Source organism: Cetorhinus maximus, chromosome 7 (assembly GCF_964194155.1).
Source record: "Cetorhinus maximus chromosome 7, sCetMax3.hap1.1, whole genome shotgun sequence".
Taxonomy (NCBI): Eukaryota; Metazoa; Chordata; class Chondrichthyes; order Lamniformes; family Cetorhinidae; genus Cetorhinus; species Cetorhinus maximus.
This window is the reverse complement of record NC_135885.1, coordinates 40,102,745-40,116,880: the sequence shown is the minus strand read 5'-3', so window position 1 is coordinate 40,116,880 and position 14,136 is coordinate 40,102,745. Positions and strand designations below refer to the sequence as shown.

Here is a 14,136-nt window from a genome sequence, read left to right as displayed (position 1 = left end):
GATTAAAATAGTGAAGGTTTATGCCAAACTGTTCTCAGACGCCATTTATGATAACATAAGCAGGTTTTATCTACATAGCCTTGAGGCAAACTGTGAGAAATCTACACTCACCAGTGTATGTGATGCGCTTTCAGAATGGATAAGGACAAGAGCAACAAGCTCGAGAAACAGACGTTACTTATACACATTATCCTTACAATTCTCAGAATAGCTCTTTCCCATAAAGGAACTATACACAGAGGTACTATAATTAACCTGTTGTAAATCATTTTGGAAGCTTTTGTTTTACATAACATTTATTTACCTAATCTCAGTGATTGCTTACAGTAAATGTGGATCCCATCCAGTGCATGTTCCACTGAACAGGATTTGCTTTGCCAGTTTCAGCACAATTATCCAATCGTGGATTCAGCCCATGTCCAAAATGGCCACATGAAGATAACTAACAGTAGTCATTATATGCTTTGTTCTGCTGGGTTCAAATCAGATGCGTGCTCACCATCAACAACTTGATTTAGTTAGCACCTTTAACACTGGGAGGAACTGTGCTTAATAAGTGGGGCTGAGGACTAAGCAAGGCCCAACCAGTAATTGACTCAAGGGCAACTAGGGAAGGGCAGTAAATGCTGGCCCAGCTAGTGAAGCCCACATCCTGTGAATGAATTAAAAAAAACTTTCAGCCCTATCGTCTGACAATACAAGCACTGCTCGAATGTTCTGAGAACCTAGTGATGATATTGTGGGTAGATCAGTAGTGTAAACTGTTAGCTTCAAATGAGTAATTTAAAGTTTGCTGCCTAGTTAGTGGTTTACTAATCCAGCCAAGTAGTGAACTTTGACAACCAAATCCAGCCAATTTGCAGTTTAAAATGCGTACTTACCCTTTTTCCTTCCCATTTTAAAATTTCTGTGTCTTTTGCCCTGTCTCTTCAGTCCTTTCTGCCCCCACCCTGATATTCTCCCTCTTCAACTCTTCTCAGCTGGAATCCGCTACAATAGGATACTAAGCCAAGATCAGCTGCATAGATGAGGTGATTAAATCTAGTCCCATACGTTTGTTCCAGTGGGTTATTTGAAACACGGAGAGCTTTTCATGCCCTGTCCAACAATCTTTCCTCAAATTAGAATTGCCAAAGAAACAGATTACTGACTATCTCCATGTTGTTTGCAGAACAATGCTGGTGGAGAACTGGCAGTCACATTTACCTGCATAACGTCCCTGCACTAAAAGTAAAAACAATTCACTGTGCGAATTAGAAACGTTGGTGTGATGAATTACATTTTAAAATATTGTCATAGGTGGATTAGAGTGCATGCTGCATATTAGATTAACTCTTTTTTTCAAAAAAAAAATTTCTTTTGAAGGTTAGCAACCCACTGACTTTTCTAAAAGATATTTTTGCCATTTCCCCCATTTTGCATCTTGGTGCATCTAACCCCTGGTTGTGCAGAATCTCACCTCCTTCCAAGCTCAACGCTCTTATTCTGAACAGTCACTGTGAAATGCAAAACAGCAATCAGCACAGACTTCATCAGATTTTTCTTTTCTCCCATTGTCAAGAAATGGTTGTTTTCATCTACTTAGTGACTTGCTGCCACAGACCACTCCACATTTTAACTTGAAGCAGGAATTGCTGACCAGGTGCTAAGCCATGCAGTGAACAGGCCTGACCTCAAGCAGCAGGAGATTTTAAATGCAGCATCTCATCCGCAGGCCCGCAGTCAGATTCCTGCCTGAAACTGGCTGGATGCAGCAGCGGAGTGACAGGCTGGGCGACATTACTGGAACTGATGAACCGTTACTAGCTGCCCATCAACAGTGCTGCTATTCACCGCAATGGTGAACATGAAAAGTGCAACTAATCCTCCTTCACTGCTAGAATTGCAGAAGTGACATGTGTGTTTTATGTTCCATCACGTGACTGAAGGCATGTTCTTGTGAAATAAGTGCTGATTAAAAAGCAGAAATTCTGAAAGTAGTGGGGGTGAGGGGGAATTGGATGTGGTTTTGAATTCTGGAGGTGGTGGGGGAGGGGGGAAGAAGCAGTGGCGTTTGAAAACTCTGAATGCTGCCTGCCCTGCCCCGTGCCAAATGAGGAAGTGAACGTGCAATTATTAGGAACCGAGTTGAAACTTCTCACTTATTCCAAGTGGGATTTTTGAAAGGGCAGAATGCAGACTCCGTGTACCACAAGTGGGCAGCTTCATTATTTTTTTTTAAATACAGATTTGCAGAACTGACTAGCTCCAGATGGAGAACCGATTAGAAAAAAAAAACTTACCCAGTTTTATATATGCTTATATCTGCTTATATTAGAGTGTGTTAGAAATAGTAATATTACAGACCAAGCTTGACAAAGTCCATCACAGCCACTGGGGTCTCATACAGCTATTGCACTTTAAACATTAATTTTTGGGATGTGGCATCTCCACATTCCCTGTGGTGGTGACCCACCTTCTTGAGCCACTGCGGTGTGTGTGGTGAAGGTGCACCCAAAACGCTGTGACAGAGGGAGTTCCAAAATTTTGATCCAGTAACGATTAAGGAATAGCGAGGTATTCTAAGGTTATGGAGTGTGACATGGAGGAGAAATTGGACTTGTCGGTGTTCCCATGCATCTGCTGCCCACGTCCTTCCAGGTAGTAGGAGGTCACAGGCTTGTGAGATGCTGCCAAAGAAGGACTGGCTGGCTGCTGCTGTGTACACAGTCGCTAGTGCACACAGCAGTCCCAGTATGTTGCTGGTGGAGAGGGTGGGTTTCTAGACTAAATTAAATGTGGCCATTGCATATTTGAAAGCGGCAGCTGATGTGTGCCCCAAGATAGGGTAAAATTTACTCCTTATTTTCAAAAGTGGAAAAAAATTTGAGAATTAGAGATGCAACTTTGAAAACGATTTTTTTTCAAACAAAGAATGTATGGGTGTGGGTTAAGAGATAAACATCTTTTCAACACAAAACAAAAACAGAATTACCTGGAAAAAAACTCAGCAGGTCTGGCAGCATCGGCAGAGAAGAAAAGAGTTGACGTTTCGAGTCCTCATGACCCTTCAACAGAACTGAGTAAAGTTAGGAGGGGGTGAAATATAAGCTGGTTTAAGGTGGGGGCGGGGGGTGGGGGGGAGAGAAGTTGGGGGGGGTGGTTGTAGGGACAAGCAAGCAGTGATAGGAGCAGATAATCAAAAAATGTCACAGACAAAGGAACAAAGAGGTATTAAAGGTGGTGATATTATCTAAGAGAATGTGCTAATTAAGAATGGATGGCAGGACACTCAAGGTACAGCTCTAGTGGGGGTGGGGTGGAAAGACTGACAGGGCATTACAGGTATAGATTTAAAAATAATGGAAATAGGTGGGAAAAGAAAAATCTATATAAATTATTGGAAAAAACAAAAGGGACGGGGAAGAAACGGAAAGGGGGTGGGGATGGAGGAGGGAGTTCAAGATCTAAAGTTGTTGAATTCAATATTCAGTCCGGAAGGCTGTAAAGTGCCTAGTCGGCAGATGAGGTGCTGTTCCTCCAGTTTGCGTTGGGCTTCACTGGAACAATGCAGCAAGCCAAGGACAGACATGTGGGCAAGAGAGCAGGGTGGAGTGTTAAAATGGCAAGCGACAGGGTGGTTTGGGTCTTTCTTGCGGACAGACCGCAGGTGTTCTGCAAAGCGGTCGCCCAGTTTACGTTTGGTCTCTCCAATGTAGAGGAGACCGCATTGGGAGCAACGAATGCAGTAGACTAAGTTAGGGGAAATGCAAGTGAAATGCTGCTTCACTTGAAAAGAGTGTTTGGGCCCTTGGACGGTGAGGAGAGAAGAAGTGAAGGGGCAGGTGTTGCATCTTATGCGTGGGCATGGGGAGGTGCCATAGGTGGGGGTTGAGGAGTAGGGGGTAATGGAGGAGTGGACCAGGGTGTCCCGGAGGGAACGATCCCTACGGAATGCCTCCAGGGGGGTGAAGGGAAGATGTGTCTGGTGGTGGCATCATGCTGGAGTTGGCGGAAATGGTGGAGGATGATCCTTTGAATGTGGAGGGATGGTGGGGTGATAAGTGAGGACAAGGGGGACCCTATCGTGTTTCTGGGAGGGAGAGGAAGGTGTGAGGGCGGATGCGTGGGAGATGGGCCGGACACGGTTGAGGGACCTGTCAACCACCGTGGGTGGAAAACCTCGGTTAAGGAAGAAGGAGGACATGTCAGAGGAACTGTTTTTGAAGGTAGCATCATCAGAACAGATGCGATGGAGGCGAAGGAACTGAGAGAATGGGATGGAGTCCTTACAGGAAGCGGGGTGTGAGGAGCTGTAGTAGAGGTAGCTATGGGAGTCGGTAGGCTTGTAATGGATATTGGTGGACAGTCTATCACCAGAAATTGAGACAGAGAGGTCAAGGAAGGGAAGGGAAGTGTCAGAGATGGACCATGTGAAAATGATGGAGGGGTGGAGATTGGAAGCAAAATTAATAAATTTTTCCAGGTCCCGACGAGAGCATGAAGCAGCACCGAAGTAATCATCGATGTACCGGAGAAAGAGTTGTGGGAGGGGGCCGGAGTAGGACTGGAACAAGGAATGTTCCACATACCCCATAAAGAGACAGGCATAGCTGGGGCCCATGCGGGTACCCATAGCCACACCTTTTATTTGGAGGAAGTGAGAGGAGTTAAAGGAGAAATTGTTCAGTGTGAGAATAAGTTCAGCCAGACGGAGGAGAGTAGCGGTGGATGGGGATTGTTCGGGCCTCTGTTTTCAACACTCGTTTTGGCAACAGTCAAAGTCGCCAATGAATACTTAGATCTCAATCCATTTGGCTTGTATTACAACAAGAGTGAAAAATAAACTACAGTCTGCATTTCTCTCACATCCACACAAACAACTTAAATCTCATGGGGCTGTAACCAGAATTAACCGGTCCCTCCTGGTTAAGCAAGTGTCAGTTATTTCCCAATGATTGAGGAATACAACACAGTATTAGACTGAACACAAAGCAAAATAGTGCAGATGTTGGAATTCAAAAACATAAACAGAAAACACTGGAAGGAGATGACCACACAGCATCTGTTAAAAAAACCCAAGTCAATATTTCAGATATTTAAATAAAAACAGAATACGCCAAGGCTACTTAGCAGGTCTGGCAGCATCTATGGAGAGAACGCGAGTGAGAAAGAACAGGTCATGAGCATGGATTTTAACTGAGTCAGGTTGACTCAGGAGCCTTTTAAAAATGGAGGGCGGGGTCCCCATTCCCGATCCCATTCCTGGACTGTTTAATTTTCTGAAGTGCTTTTAAAGGACTCGGGCTGCTTCCTGTCAGAAGCCCCCATCTGGCACTCTCGACCTGGCCAGCTCCATGTGGGGATAGGCATCTCCTACTCCTCCACAGTTTTCATGGAGTCGGGTCAGGCTTTTAAAGAGTCACGGTTCACTGCCCCACATCGTGAATCGTGAACCCTAGTCTGCATGAGGGGACCTTTTGAAAGGCGAGTTATGTCAACGAAACATTGCAAAATTGACAGCAGAGATCAAAGAGCCTGAGTTGTCAATCAATGTTTCCACTGGGGAGCAGCCGTTTTCATATTTTAATAGCTCAACATTAACATCATCTTTGATATCCTCAGCATCTCAATGAAGGACATCAATCTCAGATTGAGTAGTCACAGTTTTACATGATAAAGGCCTTATCCTTGGAAGACCAGGCAGCCTCTGGAGCATGTGGCCATTCTGTAATGGGATAAGAACTCCCCAGGGCGCAATCTGAAGCAAGTAGTCATGGTGCAGTCCTTTCAAACATTGCACCAACATTTCACTGTCTACAGCAGCCTTCAAGAGGCAGGAGCAGCACTACAAACAGTGCACTCATGGCGGTATGCCTGGAACGTTCCAAGGCAACCCCAAGAGGACAATCATCAGTCACTGGTTATCACTTGATTGTCTGAGGGCTCACCTACATCCGGACAGCAGCACCTCTCCAAATGCCATCTCTCATTCAAGAATAATGGTCAGGCCTCATCCTCATACTGAGGCCCCAAGGTGACATCGGTCTTCAGGAAGCTGAGATCTGTCACTCTACAGCATGGAAGTGAACCTGTGGGTCAGGTTACCTTTGTGTGCACAGAGTGTGCTTCAGCAGGACCATCGACAAGCACTCCATTCGTCTGGAGTTTCCCAAGTTCACGTCCAGCACCTGGGAGTGACATGGCCCAGTTAGTCTCAACACAGCATTTAAGGATTACTTATCAACTTCATTTATACTAAAGACCACTCAGCAGATGTACTGGAGCTTCACTCTCATTCCATTACAGCCCTCCACATTTTCATTCTACCAGATTGAGATATGTATGAGGAAGCCTAAGACACTGAATTGCACTGTCACAATCAGATAACCATGTTGATTGCCTATCTGAGAGCTAGCTCAGGGATTACGTCAAGCCATGCTAGCCAGACCTTCTTCACATGTGATAGGCCGGCATCATACGGCTGGGCACATACCTACAACATCACATAGTCATGCCCATCTAGCAGACATTGCAAGTGTCACCAAGTACAAACTAGGTCCATTGCTCTGCATCATGCAGGTGGAGAATGGAAACTAATATAGGAGTATAAACGCGGTCACGAGTTAACGCTGCAGGCTGCATGAAAGGCTAAGATCCCTTTCAATTTCAACAGTGCGGTCAATTTCACAATTTTATTGACATGTGGTTCCAAGGGTTTGTGCTTTATCAAACTTCAAAGGGCCTAGTTGATTGACACCATACATGTGGCGTTCATTGGTTATAGAAGTGGGTCAATGGGTGTGGAAGTGCCAGAGCTTGGCATAGAAGGCATGAGAGGACAGAAGTGGTGGGTGGAAGGGCAGAGCTTGGCACAGGGAGCATGGACATGGCTAATGACACTTGTTCGGTGGCCACGGAGTGCTTCGGAGAAGAGGTACAATGCAGTACATTCTGCAACATGCTACTTGATTGAGCAGACCGCTGGCATACTGAAGATGCGTTGCCAATGTCTGGGCTGGTCAGGCAGCACTCTCCAGTACTCTCCCCAGAGGCTGTCCCACATCATTGTGGTTTGTTGCGCCCTACACAACCTGGCAGACACCCATACCTGACAGACATTACATGGAGGCTATTGAAGAGTGCACTTGGTTGAAATGACTCCAAGGCGGGTTGCGTTTAAAGCCTATAACATTCACAGAGAACAGCCTTCAGCGCAGCAGCATCAGGATAATAAAAAACTTTCCAAAATCTATACTCATGAGGCCACATTATACGATCCTCTGACGCAAGGCATTGTCCAACCATCACGTTCTTTTACAAAGTAGCTTTGTTCATATCGCTTTGGTGAACATAAAGGCGACTGACTGAGCTGAGGCTGAGGAGACAACACAGACCTGAGGGACACGATGGGAGATACTTAAGGAATGGGGTAAGGTGGTGGAGGAGGGCATCGGTTACACTTGGATGACAGTGGAACATGGCACTAAAGTTCAAGGCCAAAGGGAGTGGTAATGTGAAAAGTAAAGAAACAAGTGTCTAGAGGGAGTGTCAATGCCAGAAAGATGAACACCCATTCTCCAAACATTAGGAGTCTCCTCTCGACAAAGGCAGACATAGAAATCAAAAATCCATCATCGCCTCCAACGTGCCAGCTCAGCCTTCGGCCACCTGAGGAAGAGAGTATTTAAGGACCAGGATCTCAAACCTGAGACTAAGGTCATGGATTACCAGCAGCAGTGTTCTCTGCGTTCCTATATGCTTCAGAGTCTTGGACAACCTACAGCAGATACCTCAAAGCTGGAGAAGCACCATCAGTGGTGACTTCGCAAGATCCTCCAAATCCAGTGGCAAGAAAGACAATCCAACAGCAGCGCCTTCTCTCAAGCCAACTTACCCAGTGATGAGGCGCTAATCACTCAAAACCAGCTCTGCTGGATTGGGCAAGTTGTTCACAGCCTGACACCAGACTCCTGAAGCAACCACTCTGCTCAGAATTTGGTCAAGGCAGGAGACTCTCAGGAGGACAGCGGAAACGTTTTAGGGATGTCCTCAAAGCATCTCTGAAGAGATCAAACATCCCCGCCGATGGATAGAAGCCCCTGGCCTGTGACCGACCAAAATGGAGAAGGATCATTCAGGAAGATACTGAACACAGATACTTCGTCAGGAACATGCAGAGGCAAACTCGAGGCATTGGAGGGAGTGCACAAATTAAAAATAATTAGTCCAAACAACTCATCTACCCAACCCTTCAAGCACCACTTGCCCCCACATGCGGCAGAGTCTGCAGATCACGCATTGGATTTATCAGCTATCTCTGAACCCATGGAACCAGAGTGGAAGCAAGTCAAACGCAAACCTGAGGAACCGCCTAGGAGAAGCTTTTCCCCATGGAATTTCTATCAGCGTGACTTGGAAAGGGAAGGCAGACATTAAATCTGACAAGTAGTTAGTTACCCTACAGTCAAAAACAGTAAATTACCAAATCCACCACCAGTTTTCACTGCTTTACTACAGTTATTTTAGGGACCTGCTGTAAGGAGAGGGTCAACTGAACTTAGTTCTTTTAAAAGAAAAATCACAACACTCCCCAGTACAGAGGCTAGAACCCTATTATTGAATTACCTGGTAACTGGCAGAATAAATATACTGCTAATTTTACTTACATTCTTTCTTTGGGTAAGGTTTCATGGGTGCTAGTAATAACTTTGGTACCATGCCCAAACAGTTATTATTCATACAGCAAAAGTAAAATACAGCAGATGCTGGAAAATTTAAATAAAGTAGCAAATGCTAGAAATAATCAGGAGGTCAGGCAGCATCTGTGTAAAGAGAAAATGCATCAGATGGATCTTCTGATGAAAGGTCATCAACCCGAAACGGTAACTGCTTCGCTCTTCACAGATGTTGCTTGACCTTGAGTATTTCCAATATTTTATTTTTAATTCCTATCTACGTAGCAAGTGACAGCAAGCTGATTAACTGCTGGAGAGGCATGGTATGGTGAAACGACATTAAAACCGCTGACCCTGTTCTCAACTCATATCAGGCTGGGAGCATCAAAAACCATCTAACAAGCGATGTCTGGATGGCCCAGATTTTACAGGCAGTGGCGAAACACTTGCAACGAGCTTGTAGGAAGCTGCTACCAAAGATCCAGGCATCCCTATGGTGTTGATTTCTCCTTTCCCAGTGTCAGTTTGAATCTTTGTGCCAAAACAGGGGGATCCTCAAGGCACCCAACAATATGGATCTCATCAAACAGGCTAAGCAGCCAATCACATTTACGTATTCTCATAGACAGCTGTATTTTTCACTTCTGATTTAAAATGGTACAGAAACCAAAAAAAAATGATTGGTACATACATTTGGGATTAAGGTTGAAGCTGAAATATCAAACTTCAGGAAAATGTGAAATTTAGCGTGACTTTCCATGAGGCTCACATAAGACAGCCATATTTATGGTCAATTAACATCCTTTCATGTGTGAGTGAATTCCAATGCAGCAGACATGGAATTTCTAGTGGCTACACTGGTTCTCAGCACATCTTTCACCATTTATGTCAAACTGTGAAAGCTAAGCGTGTGGTCCAAAAAGAGATGCCTTTCATCTTAAATGCAATAAGAGTAGCTTGAAAGACTGTCGCCATGCTTCCCAAGCTGGTTTAGTTCTTAAATTACGCTAATTAGGGCCCAAAAGAATGCATTCAAAGACGAAGACCCTTATCTTGGGCCTCTTCAAGATACCATAAAGCTTCCTCCTCAATTAATACAAGATTCTAAGGAACTGGATTCACACACTCGGCTCTCTCCATCCAAACAATTTTGATGTTCGTTTTAAAAGGCGAGCATCCTTTTCCAAAATGGAACAGGATCATCCACAATGAACTGGGAAAAGTTTTCCCACATTTGTGCATACTTGCTGCACACAGTTATTACCTTCAATAACAAACACCGACCTTTTAAGAGCTGCTCCTTTACCAGATTATCAGTCATTCAAGCTGCTGCTCCCAAGCAACTGGTTTCCATGTCAGAGTTTTTGTAGAGTTACTAAAGATTAAGCTGTGAGCAATAATAATTTGCTGGGGAGTTGGGCAAGGTGTAAAAGTCAGTATGCCACATCCTGGGTTTTGGTGCTAAGAAATTCACATACTCTTAACAAGGGTGATCACCAAGACTTGAAGAGGAGGAAAGAACAAACATGTATTTATACAGTATCTTTCATAACCCCAGGACACCACAGGGTATTGTGGGGTCAGGTCTCTGGAGCAGGGAGTTAAACCCATAAGAACATAAGAGTTAGGCCATTCAGCCCTTCGAGCCTGCTCTGCCATTCAATGAGACCATGGCTGATCTTCTACTTCAACATCACTTTCTTGCAATATCCCCGTACTCATTGATGTTCTTCACATGTAACATGACCCTCAATGTCATTTTCTTCACCCCTTTGCCGGGGAGGGGGGGGGGGTTGATGCCAATGAAGCAAGATTCTAGCATGCTACAGTCAGAATTTCAAATATAACATGATTAAAAACTATTCTAATAAAGAAAAATCAGAAACAGTGGTCTGTTACGATAACGAGGTTTATAAAACTGATAAGTACTCGTCTTTAATTTGAGAAAAAAAATGAAGGGAGTCATGTGACCTGTTTGCAATCTGCCTAACAGCAAGGGCGGCTCAGATTGTTTTACTGGGAAGAAGGTACAACACGTTTACACTTGGAGACAGGGGAAGCAGCCTGTGTACTAACAATGGATAGACTATTAGCCTCCAAAGTCCCAGAAAAGTGTTGAGATTGCCGGGTTGTAAACAGATATATGTTTTAAACTATTCGTTTACTTCTAAGATAAAAGACAGTTGGGGTGTTATCTAATAGCTGATCAGCATTTCTACTTGTGATTCATGTTGCCGCCGAACTTTGAGTGAGGAAGGGTCTAAGGTATCTGTGAAAACTCTCAGAACAAAGATGGTCTGCCAAGATCCAGGAGAGGGGGAGCAGCTACAGGCAGCAAGACGCTGTGGTTCACTATGCAGGTGGGAGCTTATGCTCAGATTTGAAAAGATCAAACTCACGAGGAGTTAAAACAAGGCTGGAAGATTCACCTAGCTTGCGCTAGAGGAAGAATCTCCAGGGGAAAACCTCACAGTGAAAGACAATTCTGAGATTAAGCGTTCCCAGTCTGAGAAAGGAAAAGAAGTAAATCCTGGGGGGCTAAGAATCACCAAGCACTAGTTCCGGGAGAATTAAACGTCTACCTAAAGAGCAGTGTAATGTGTATCTTGGAAAATGTGTTTTTGGTTGTGCTCAAAGGAGAAGAGAATTATTTTTTTGTGTGGTTTAAAGTGCAAGTTGCCTACAAAGATAATGTTTAGTTAATATTGCTTTCAGTCATTTGTTACAGTAAAATTCTTAAAATGTGAAACTTTGTTGTGTCAACTTTTCATCTACTAACTGGAAGTTCAAATTTCTTTTTCAAAGTTATCAATCTCTACGGAGATCATAATAGGCCCTCAAGCAAAGCATTCAATATTCAACTACAAAGACCACATAATCAAACAACATCTTCTACTATTATGTGTGCTAATCAGATGGAGTAAATTTAAAATCAAAATCTCTACTGACTTTTTTTTTCACCGCCAGATGAAAATATCAAAAGCTACGAACATTTCACAAACGAGCAACTTTAATGATGGGAGTTCCCTTAGAGTCCCTCCCGGACAGCCACCATAACTTTGGCGGATACCCCACATAAAGCCAGCTATACGGCAGAGTCATTGCAGCTAAGCTGAAAAACTAAAAACACAGCATACAAAGTGAGATGGAACAATCCTGCTAAAAGCCAAACTGCTGCAACTACAGGTATAATTCAGATGGTTGAGTGCACTATTCCTCATGGAAGAGAGTTCAAATTATGTATAATTTCTGTCTTCATATGCATTTTAAGAATAGAAAGCTTCTGCAAGTCTGAAGTACTGGTTCGGGATTCATTAGAATCGATTATACTGCAGAAATACCTTTATAAAATTTGATAGCAAGGGATATGTCTGCACAACACAACAGCTTGTGAAAGTTGCTGGACTCAAATGTGGAAAATCTATAAATAATGCTGCATTTCAAACAGGTTTACTAATGACATTACAACAGCCTTTGAACCTCAAGAGATTTAAAATAGCCAGGAATTTAATCCGATCTTGCCTAACCAGCACTTTGTGCCAAGGGGATTCTAGAATACAGCTGCTTGATTTATCTGTTCACTTGTGATGCTGAATCAACCAGGTTTAAAAAGTGGGTACAGTAGGAGTGTATCAAATTTAAGCCAATCAGAACAGAGTCTGGTAGACAAGAAGTGGTGCCAGGAGGTAACAAAACAAAAACACATTGAGTGATCATTCAAAATAGCAGGACAGGGATAGAAGTATGAAAAACAAATGATTCAAATTCTCCCATCACACGGTAAGTGTACTTACATTATTTATTGCCAATGTTTAGATTGGACAATCAAATTAACTTGCTATGCTGTGTCAAATCGTGATAGAGAAACCAGAGGGCCTTTCTAAATGGATATTGCCTATCTGGTGGGATTGGTGTGTGAGGGTCCAAGACAGGCTCTGCATCCGAAAGGCGCCAATTTTAACAGTTGGGTCTCATCATATGATTGGTGGACTGGCTGGCTGATCCCATTGGCAGCAGGCCACCCACCCACCTCACCCAAACAATTCCTGACAGCAGCCCCAAGGAAATATATTTAAAGGGTAAATGCACCCTTGAAGGGGAAATTGCATTCACTGAAGTTCAACACTCTAATTTCTCATTGTGCTGGACATTGGACATGGTTGGAAGGAAAGGTATACCACCCCACCCACCCCACTTCCCTTCACCCCCTCCCCCCAGCTTTTCTGACATCGGCTTGGAGGTGTGGCTAGCAAATGTGAGGGAAGTACTTGGCGGAAGTGTGATTAGAGTTGGTGGGGGAAGGGAGCTACTGAAGCATCCTCCCACCACCCCCTGTGCCCCACTCTCCCCACATGGGCCTGGTCCAGTGCAGGAAGGGATTCAATTACCTCACTATTCCGTTTCCCCATTTCTTTCACTGCATATGATCAGAGTCATTCTGTTCCATCCTTCAGCATTAAGAGCAATGGTTACATACAACACAAGGGCACACTGCATTACTTCTCATGAGGCAAGATTCACATCGATAAGAGTGAAACCTCTTAAGTCGATTAAACCTCTTAGCTGGTATTGATCTACCCTCAGTTATGAAAGCACTCAACAAAAGGCAAGTATTGTTGCAGAGCCCAAGGCTCTCACATTTTGACGATTGTCATCAATAGTTATTGTCTGGCTAATACAGCATTGGTTACCTGCTTGATATACATCCCCATTAGCACCCTGGGTGGTTGTCACCTTTACAATCAGTAGCATGACTTGGCCCCTGTGGTAGCAGGTAGTGAGGCAGCGGTCAGAAACAACTTGCCTCAAGAAATGCAACCTCCTCAGACATATCTAGAAAGGCCATCCTTGACTTGTAGGCCTTGTTGGATCCTGTGAGCTGGCCCCTCACCTGCAGAGGCCCACTGGCTGTGTCTCCCGCATCATGGACTCTGCTGCTACTACTGTCGGTGCTGCTCTTTTTCTTCCTCCTTCATCCAGTAAGTTGCAGCAAGGAAACCATCCATCATAAAACTTCCACTGTTTATTAAGGTGGAGCAACCAAAGACAGCATCACAGACAAAAAGAAGTCCGAGATCACTCCATCAACATTCTGAGTAACACACAGGCCTGGGTCCATGCAGCTTCTCATCTCGAAATCCTGCTTCTAGAACCAATCTCACTCGGTTTAATTTAGAGGGCTGGGAGATCGGCAGGAATTGTTTCTTTATAAACAGTTAAAATTGTACTAGGGTCTGATTTGCAACATGCGTCCAAATTTACACGAGATTGGTGTCTGCCTGCAACAGGACCTGTGGCCAGCTGGAAAATCTCCCAAGATTAAAATCGCATCAAGCAGCATCAGGCCACTAAGTACACTTGTCCAATTTTAACACCTTCACACCTATTCCTGCTTGGTAACAAAACCCTCGCGAGGCAACTTCCACAAACCTACTGACAATACTTTACCATTTTAATACATCTCTTAACCCTCCCAGTG

The 14,136-nt window shown here is 44.1% G+C and overlaps 1 protein-coding gene across 1 annotated transcript in view; it reads right to left on the bottom strand.

Moving 5' to 3' along the window:
- The window catches only part of LOC144682736 (high affinity cationic amino acid transporter 1-like), a 63,840-nt gene extending 50,363 nt beyond the window's left edge, over positions 1–13,477 (bottom strand). Inside the window, exon 1 of the mRNA XM_078545374.1 lies at positions 13,349–13,477. Coding sequence (XP_078401500.1) covers positions 13,349–13,369 — 21 coding nt within the window. The 5' untranslated portion in view covers positions 13,370–13,477. The remainder of the gene's footprint in view (positions 1–13,348) is intronic.
- Positions 13,478–14,136: the final 659 nt, after the last annotated feature.